This window comes from Malania oleifera, chromosome 7 (genome assembly GCF_029873635.1).
Source record: "Malania oleifera isolate guangnan ecotype guangnan chromosome 7, ASM2987363v1, whole genome shotgun sequence".
Taxonomy (NCBI): Eukaryota; Viridiplantae; Streptophyta; class Magnoliopsida; order Santalales; family Ximeniaceae; genus Malania; species Malania oleifera.
In genome coordinates, this window is record NC_080423.1 from 1257858 (window position 1) to 1267823 (window position 9966).

Below are 9966 nucleotides of genomic sequence, written 5' to 3' on the forward strand. Positions count from 1 at the left end.
TACAAGTCAACGCAAGCAAAACAATTCTTTTAAAATACATTTCCTCTTCTTTTACTTATATATTTATGTATGTATGTATAAACTTTTAACATATAAAGTAGGTGTGGCATAAAGTAGGAGACACAATGTTAGCCAAGTCTCGACACATTCGTATGGGAAGTAGTGGGCACACAAATTCACATGAACCCCTCCTTAACCTCTTACTATTTGGGTGCTGCGATCATAATAGTACTAATGCATCGGATCGTGATTGAGTAAGAGTAGTACTAGGATGTGTGACATCTGAGAAGTAGTCGTGTTGCACCTTTCTTAATAAAATAAAATAAATAAATAATAGAAAAGTCATAACTCTTTTTTTTTGGATTACGCATCGAGTTTCTACGTGTCCATTTTATGGTCCACATGACTAATCCCGTGTCTTTTGAAGCCAACCCCACAACTCTAAAGGGAAGTAAATTTCAGAAATCCAGGGACGAAAATGAATCCGAGAGGGTCTGAACACTTGATCTTGTGAGAGACACTCTCGCAGCCCGCACTATCACCTGAACCATACCTGCGGGTGAAAAGTCATGACTCTTAACTGGAAGACACCTAAACGTAAAGTCAAATGTCAACATATAATTTTAATATTAAAAAAAAAGACCGGTCTTACTCTTACCGACTTACAAGGATTCATTTGTAAAAATCTCCCCTAAGAGAAATCTAAAGAACGCTGAAGAAAAGCAGAGGGAGCTGCCTTGCGTCAAACGTTCACCTGCTCGTTTTCTGGTTTGGTGCGTGTGTTTAAATTTATACATATGCAATTCAGGTCGGAGGGAGGAAGAAAGGATTGAAGATGGGATTGAAGGAGACGTTCTACATATCGCACGGATCGCCGATGCTGGCCATCGACGAGTCGATGGAGGCGAGGCATTTCTTAAAGTCATGGAAGGACGCCATTTTCCCCCACAGACCCAATTCGATTCTGGTGATTTCCGGTCACTGGGAGACCTCCGAACCCACCGTCAACACCGTTCTCCGCAACGACACCATCCATGATTTCTACGGTTTCCCCCAACCCATGTATCAGGTAAGATACATTCACCATCCCCACCTTCCCGCGCCGTCTATTTCTATTACTATAAACCCCCCTTTGCGTCTGATTTAGAATTAGGTTTACATAATCCGTTGTATTTTTCAGATTTTGGTCATTCCCTTTTGCTTAAAAAAACATTCATGTTCAATCTTAATATATATATATTTGTCTCGTTCTCAATCTGTTGGTAGGGTTGGATTTGTTCCCTCCATTTTTTATTGGGTTTATTGTTTGTTGACTAGAATTGATGAGAATGGAGCCATGCCCGGAGTTTTCAGATCTTGCTAGCTTGGAAAAAAGAGTTTGAAGGATCTCCCATTAGCTTTTAAGAACCAACAACAGTTTTCCCTCAGTGTTGCAGTGTGAATTTATGATTAAGGCTCGTTTTATCCAAACACTGATCCTTGGTTATTAATCAAATCCCATGTTATAAATCGTTGAGATAATGAAGACATTCAGAATCTAGAAATTCATAGAGGGAAGACAAAGAGAGAAGGAGAATTGAGAATTGTATATTTCTCGGTGTGAAGATTACACTATACAAAGGCTCCTATTTATACGCATTCTCTATAGATAAATTACACCAATTTAGCTTAATCAATTACCTACAATCAAGCCAAATCAATCAATAATATCAATCTCAACAAATCGACCCTTATTTGGAGTGGATAATAATGACACTTAACTTGTTCAGTAGATGGTTGAATTGAGTAGGTCCAAGAACTTTGGTAAATAGATCTGTTGGTTGTTGACTTGTAGGTATGTGAATGGTTTGAATGACTTGGTTTTGAAGCTTCTCTCAAAGGAAATGACAATTGATCTCTATGTGCTTTGTTCGTTCATGGAATACCAGATTCGATGCAATGTGGATAGCTGCTTTGTTATCACACTATAACTTGACTGGTTGTGGATGTGCTATCTAGAGATCTATCAGAAGTTGCTGTAACCAAGTAATCTCACAACATTTTGATGCCATAGATCTGTACTCTGCTTCGGCCGAGGATCGTGAAATTGTTGTTTGCTTTTTGGTCTTCCAAGAAATTGGTGAGTTTCCAAGTAGAACACAGTATCTGGTGATTGATCGCTGAGTATCTCTACATCGACCCCAATCTGCATCACAAATTGCATGCAATTGAACATTATTGGAAGTTGATAGGAAAATTCCTTGTCCAGATGATTGTTTAAGATATCGTAAGACTCGATGTGCTGCATCCAAGTGAGATGTTCGAGGTTTGTCCATGAATTGACTTAGAATGTGTACGGCATATGCTAAGTCTAGCGTAGTGATGGTAAAATATATCAGCTTCCCAACCAACCGTCGGTATGAAGATGGATCTGAAAGTGGTTCTCCATCAGTCTCACTAAGGGCCAGATTTGGTTCCATGGGTAGATTTCCTGGTTTAGCACCAAGAAATCCAGTTTCCTCTAGTATCTCCAAGACATATTTCCTTTATGATAAAAGGATGCTAGTTTTTGAGTGGGCCACTTCTATACCCAAAAAATATTTTAGAATGCCAAGATCTTTGAGTTTAAAACATTTTCTCAAGTATTTCTTGAGTGCATCAATCTGTTCCAAGTTGTTTCCTGTCAAGATGATGTCATCTACATGGTGAAACTGTTTTCGTAGGATCGGACGAACATGAAATAATCGGCTTTAGACTATTTATATCTAGCACTAATGAGAGTGGAAGAAAGCTTGGCATACCATTGCCTGGAGGCTTGTTTGAGGCCGTATAGGGATTTGTTGAGCTTGCAAAATTAGTTCTCCCCCTTTCGTCCAAAACTAGGAGGAAGGTGCATGTAGATGTCTTCATCGAGGTCTCCATGTAGGAAGGCATTGTTGACATCAACTTGATGGAGATGCCAATTTTGTGCAGCAACAAGGGCGAGAACAGTGCGAACAGTAACCATTTTTGCAACAGGAGCAAAGGTTTCAGAGTAATCGATACCTTCCTTTTGATTATAGCCTTTAGCAACAAGACGAGCCTTATAACGTTCCACATGACTGTTTGGATTGTTTTTGATTTTGTATACCCATTTGCAACCAATGGGTTTCTTATGAGATGGAAGAGGAGTCAAAGTCCAAGTACGGTTGGCTCCAAAGCATCAATCTCAGCACGCATGGCATCACACCACTTAGGATCCTGCATAGCCTGCAAGAATGACTTGGGTTCTTGTGCGAGGGTGATGGCAGTGGTGAAGGCACGGTGTGTAGGAGAAAGAGAATCATAAGAAAGAAAATTAGAGAGAGGATAAAAAGTAAATGAGGAGCGGACTGTCGCTAAGTCAGGTGGTGGGATAGGTCGAGACGGGAGTGCTTGTTCAACATGAAAATCCTGTAAGTAGGTAGGTGGTTGAATCTGACGTTTGGATCGCCGAATTTGGACAGGTGGGGTAGGAGAAAGGGGAACATCATTAGGTGGGGAAGTATGTGGCTTGGTAGAGTGTTCAGAAAGAAGATCTGGAGAGTCAATGGGATGAGGTAAAATAGTGGAGGGTGACTCTGAGGCAGTTTGGCTAAAAGGAAATTGATCCTCGTAAAAGACTACATCATAGGATACAAAGGTTTGGTGAGTTGCAAGATCGTATAGCTCATAACCTTTTTGGACGTATGGATAGCCAAGGAAGACACAACGGATCACATGGGGATCAAATTTGGAGGGATGACAGAAGTGAGTGGAGGCATAACAAAGACATCCAAAGACTTGAAGATGGTTGTATTTAGGTGGGGTACTGTATAGCTTCTCATAGGAAGATTTTCCATCCAAAAGATGAGTGGGTGTTCTATTAATCAAATAAGTTGTAGAGAGAAGAGCATGACCCCAAAAATGTTTAGGCATATTGGCTTGAAAAAGAAAAAGGGATCATTCATTCTTCCCATCTTTTGGAGTGAGGAGGATACCTTTGGCGGCTAAGGCCTGAATGTTCCTTTGACATTCCTCTTGAAGAACCAAGCCGTAGATGTGACTGATTGTGGGGAGAGGGTCTATCAACAAAATCTGGGCACAGATGGCACCAAAAGACTTATAAAGGCCCATGAGGAACTTCATGGTGTGCTGGTATTGCTGGTATTGAGCAATGTCCTCTTGAAACAAATGGGGTTGAAGTGATGCAAGATCATCCCATAATAGCTTCAGCTTGGTTAAATATGTAGCCACCAATGTATTGCCTTGAACAAGATTATGAATTTCTTGTTCAACGTGATACATGCGAGGGTCATTGACTTGGGAAAAACGATCCTTCAAATCTACCCAAATAGCTCGAGCAAGGTCACATAAAATAATGCTAGCATAAATGTCTTGAGAAAGAGAATTGATTAACCAAGCTTTTACCATGTTGTTGCAGTGGAACCACTGGCGGTATTTTGCAGGGGAAGATTTGGAAGGCTTGGGAACAGTGCCATCGATGAAGCCAATCTTGTTTTTGGTGTCAAGGGCAATGAGCATAGATTGACTCCATGTGGTGTAATTGGTTTCCATCAATGGTTGAGAAACCAAAACAACACCGGGATTGTCGGTGTTGCTAAGAAACAGGTGGTGACTAGGATCATCAAATTTTTGAGAAGATTGGGTGCTTTCAACATTGGAAGCCATAATGTAGGAAGTGGTGCAGACAGTAATCTCGAAAAGACAACCAAGTAACCTCCCAGGAAAGTGAGGGGAGTCACAATGGACCGCTTAAAACCCAAGACTTTTCTTAGCCAGAGCTTGCCTAGACATTGTATTTGTTGAGAATACTGTAAATCCCACTAATAAAAATGACAGCCTTTGTAGAAAGGAGAAAAAAAAAAAAATTTGGAGAAAACTTACAGCAATTGAAATATGCTGTAGCTTACTAACAGTTTGTTGCAAAGAAATAGTAGAAAATATAGGGCTGAACAATGTGTGATAATCATGTTGAGGAGCCTAGAAAAGAAAAATAGAGAGTGGTTTGTTTTGTCATCGAGAAGAAAAAATTGAGAGGAGAAGATTATGCCCTTCGGAATCCTAAAGCTCTGATACCATGAAGAAATTCAGAGTCTAGAAATTCATAGTGGGAAGACAAAAAGAGAAGAAGAATTGAGAATTGTATATTTCTCGGTGTGAAGATTACACTATACAGAGGCCCCTATATACACATTCTCTATAGACAAATTACACCAATTTAGCCTGATCAATTACCTACAATCAAGCCAAATCAATCAATAATATCAATCTCAACAAATCGGCCCTTATTTGCTTCTTTGACCAATCTCAAGAGTGATTCTCTCTCATCAATTTTAATGCCAAATCTCCCATATTCTTAACAGATAATTTCATAATCACTTGATCTATTCAATACCACACACTTAATGAATGATATGACTTAATATATATTTTTAGGGGGTGCTGACATGACAACGGACATGAGGCAAGGACCCATAATTTGATGGGTCTTGAATAGCCAATTAACTCTATTAGATTCATTTGGTTAACATTAGCTATTCGACTTGCATGCTATGTTTTAAATTAGAAATTTGCCCCTCATTGGAACAGTAAGTTGAAGTACTCCTGAAAGTTGAGTGGGTCCAAGTGTGTTACATTATGATATTAGAGGAATCAAAGTGAGTTCTACAGAAAATTGATGGGGTCCATGTGTAGTTTCCCTTTTGCATTCTATTGTTCTTGACAAATTAGATGAAAGATGTGGCTGTATAATGCAAGTAGGTGACACTGTTCTTAGAAAAAAAGATTGAAGAGCACGAAATTCTTGGAGTGTACATGCACTTGCTCCATCCAGAAATTTTCCATAATCCATGTGATACTCTCAACACTCACCTTCCATTCTACCCATTATCTTGTTTGGAATGGCATTGGAGGCTCCTACCTTCTAATTAATTGGGGCCAAATTTGGAGTTATTAGGCACCATAATTGCTTTGAATTCAAATGAGTAAACAAAGTACATCTGTGGGTATGTTCACTTGTGAAAATTTCATTTTTTTTAATTTTTATTTTTCTAAGAAATTACAAAAATATAATCTTATTTTCCAGTTTTCTAACTTTTGTATAGAAAAAAGGGAAAATAAATTTCTACTATTTTAAAAATTCTTTAGACAAATGTTGGAAAGCTGAAAAATAAGGTGGCATTTTTGTGATTCTTTGGAAAACTGAAAAGAAAAGGGAAAATATTTTCTGTTATTGAACAGGCCCTAAATGTGTTTTACTATTACAAAATGTTAAGCGAGGATTTGTATCTCCAAATGATAGAACACTAAGGGCTCCATTAGGCCCTATGGTTGATGTTTGTTAATAGTGATATTCCAATTTTTTATGTCCATTTTCAAATTTTTTCCTTTCCCCCCATTTTTACTACTAGTAGCTCAAGTATCTGGCACCAGGAGCTCCACAATTGGCAAAGAGGGTGAAGGAAGTGCTCATGGCATCTGGTTTTAGTACTGTGAAGGAAGATAAAAAGCGTGGACTTGACCATGGTGCTTGGGTTCCACTCATGCTCATGTACCCAGAAGCTGATATCCCAGTGTGCCAACTCTCTGTTCAGACGGACAGGGATGCAACTTATCACTACAGCTTAGGTAGGGCATTGGCTCCTCTTAAGGAGGAAGGTGTTCTCATCATTGGCTCTGGAAGTGCCACTCACAACTTGAGGTCCCTCGGACATGGTAATGTTGCCACAGTTCCTTGGGCATTGGAGTTTGATAATTGGCTCAAAGAAGCTCTCCTAGATGGAAGGTAATGGTTTACTAACTGAGCTCTCATCTCTCTCTGCAATCTGCATTGTTTGGTATGTTGGTGGTATAGTCTGCTGGGCACTGAAACAAGAATGTGCTTTAAAATGAACAGTTGATTGTTTTAATCTTGAAACGGGATTAAAAGCTGCTTTTAAGTATTTATCTCTCCTCTCTGATTTTCATTTTTCGTTGGAGCGAAGGCTGTTTCCTTTGTTTGACATTTAAGTATTCTTGTTATTGGGCTTTCCATTTTAGATATGAAGATGTGAATCATTACAAAGTGAAGGCTCCACATGCAAAGATGGCTCATCCTTGGCCTGACCACTTCTATCCATTGCATGTTGCCATGGGAGCTGCGGATGAAAATGCAAAGGCAAAACTCATTCACCACAGCTGGAGCAATGGTACTATTTCTTATGCTTCTTATCAGTTCACCGCAGACAGCTGAATCTTTCTGCTGCTGAAATATATGTTAATAATCCATGCTTGTGTGATGTAATCTACTGATGGAATGTAGCTACAAGTTGCTTATTTGGACCATGATGGCATGCTCTCTTAAATAAAATGTAATGTAAGCTAATTTGAGTTTGCTTACTGAATTGCTGTACTTAAATCAAAGTTCATTCTCTCTCAATTGTTGTACTTGAATTGAGGTTTGGGCTTCCCCAGCCAGAGGACTTAAAATTGGTATAAGGCTCAGCCCTATCTAAACAGTAAAAACCCCCAACTCTTCCATCTGAATTCAGGGCAATGCAGGCTTGAAAAGCTTTCATGCTTTGAGCTTCTTGTTTTTTCTGATAGAATGTTTGGTCTCTTATTTTCCTGCAGTAGAATTTTTTTTTCTTTAGAACATTATGTTGGTTCTCTTAGGTTCATTGAATTATATTCCACGAAGGAATTAACAACCTGGCAAAGTTTTTGTTATGATCAACCTCCATAGCTCAGAAGCTAGTTTATTCTTCATTCTCACATTTTCTCAAACAGGGAATTCAAAGTTTGGATTTTCCACTCTGATCCTAAAACCTGTGAATCGGATTGCATTCGTCAAATGACAACCGAAGAAGGTTCTTTTTTTTTTTGGTTCTTTTTTCCTGATGCAACTTTACACATCATTTTCAGCTTCCAAATCTTTTTCCAAACTCCTACATTGCCAATTCGCCCATGAAAGTTTTCCTCGTCCAAACAAGATTTTCAAGGGCCTTATTCCTGCAGGCCTTGTTTTCTTGATCAATCCTTTCTGTTGATGTAACAGGAAGATTATCTATCGACATTTTCCTCAGCATATGACACAGGTCCCCAAAGGTTATCTAAACAGGAAGGCAGGATCATTTGTCTGAACAGCACATGAAAGAATGTGGTAGTTGGACATTGTTCCACCCAATTGACAAAGCAAAACAGTTCAACATTGTAAGCACCCAATCCCATTTCACGCCATCCTGCTCATATCCATCCTCAATGCCATCTTCTTGATTCCCTGTGCCAACTTCATTGCCAAGTGTCATTTGTGTAGCCGGTTTTGAAGAAAAACTTCATTGGTGATCGTGCGCATTCTTTCGTAAATGAAGCACTATATAAGAAAAGAACTGCATTGTACCTGTTTGTTTAGAATGAATTTCAGGTAAAGGAGGAAGAACTATTCACTGAGCGCAGGAACTAAATTGGGTTTGAGGCAGTGCTAGCTAGCTCTGCTAAGGCACCCATAGGGAGGGCATATATGGCCTCATGACAAGGCGCTCTGCCCTTAACTCCCCCAATTCGTTCACTGCAGAGGACTTGAATCCAGGAGGTGGGGAGATGAACTAGTGGAAGTGGGCTCAAGGCCTCATCGCTTATTCAATATTATGACACAAGGGACAAGCAATCAATTTTAAACTAGGAAGAACTTAAACTGCCATTAATTCTGATATTACATGTTATTAGTTCTATTGACAAGTTACTATCACAATTACTTACAAGGTAAAATAAAGTGCAAATGGTTGCTTTGAGGTTTGTAAATTCACCTAAGGTGTGATTGTGCGAACGAACCAAGATATTCATGACCATTATATTTGCGAACATTTTCTTCGCTCCATTCAGTAAGGACTTATTTTGGCTTGTTTATTTCTATAAATAAGCTATAATTGACCCCAATTTTGTACACTCCTGAGCACTCGTTTATTAAACGAGTTATACCTAAGTAATGTTGAGCTTGGCTCGATTAAGTTTCACAAACAATCGATCTACAATACTACTTTATAGGCTTGGTTTTGCCTTTCAGAAGCTCAGTAGTGGGTTCATTAGAGGCTCAAATAGGAATGCAAATAAAGATAACGATTTGCTCCACAAATCATTCATGAATAAGCTCATTTGAGTATTTGTGAATGGGCTCATTTGAGTTTATGCAAACAGACACATTGAATACGTTTGTAACTATGTGCTTATGAATCGAATGGAATAAGTTGTATTGAATAAACTTGAAAATAATTTTTAGGCTTTTGTTTAATTTCCTTGTTTGTTTGTTTTTTTTTTTTTTTTGTGTGAAAAAAATAAAAATAATGAAAATTTTTTCAATATCCTCAACTTGGATTTTTTTTCATAATATATATATATATTTTGAAATGATGTTGTCTGAAGCCCTTAGAGCATTTGACTAATCCATTGTGATAACAGGTCTGCCCTTCTATCCTTGTCCCCTTGAATGCCAAAGTATTATTTCAAATGAAAATTCGCAACTCTTAAGATTTGAAACCTAGTAATTTTTTTCATAATATTATAATGTGATGATGTAAATTATTTGTATTTGATAATTTTGTTGACAAAGGTATGTTTATGTACATCCATTCAATAAATGTATGAAATACAAATCAACTTGCTCTTCAGTTAAACTCAAAAACGAGTTTAAACTCATCTCGAGCTTGATTTAAATGAACAAACACCTTCAAATAAGTCTATTGAAACTTGATTAAAGATTCATTCAAGTTCAAGTTTGGTTGAAATTTTTATAAGCAAGCTTGAAAATGACAATGCTCAACTTGGTTTAGCACATTGCAGCCTTACTTGGTTTAAGCAAAGATCTCATTTCTTCGAATTTGTTTATTTTGTGGTCAACCCTTAATTGCGATTGTCTCATAACGACATGGTCATTGATAAATCTAATGAAAAGACATTATACTTTTCAAAATCTTAAGAGGAAAATACTAAAAA

At 38.1% G+C, this 9966-nt stretch overlaps 1 protein-coding gene across 1 annotated transcript; it reads left to right on the forward strand.

Moving 5' to 3' along the window:
- The first annotated feature begins 644 nt into the window (after positions 1-644).
- On the forward strand, positions 645-7417 carry LOC131160675 (extradiol ring-cleavage dioxygenase). The gene is made up of 3 exons (XM_058116532.1): positions 645-1069; positions 6414-6784; positions 7039-7417. The coding sequence occupies exons 1-3, from the start codon at positions 836-838 to the stop codon at positions 7229-7231; spliced, it is 798 nt and encodes a 265-aa protein (XP_057972515.1). The 5' UTR covers positions 645-835; the 3' UTR covers positions 7232-7417.
- Positions 7418-9966: the final 2549 nt, after the last annotated feature.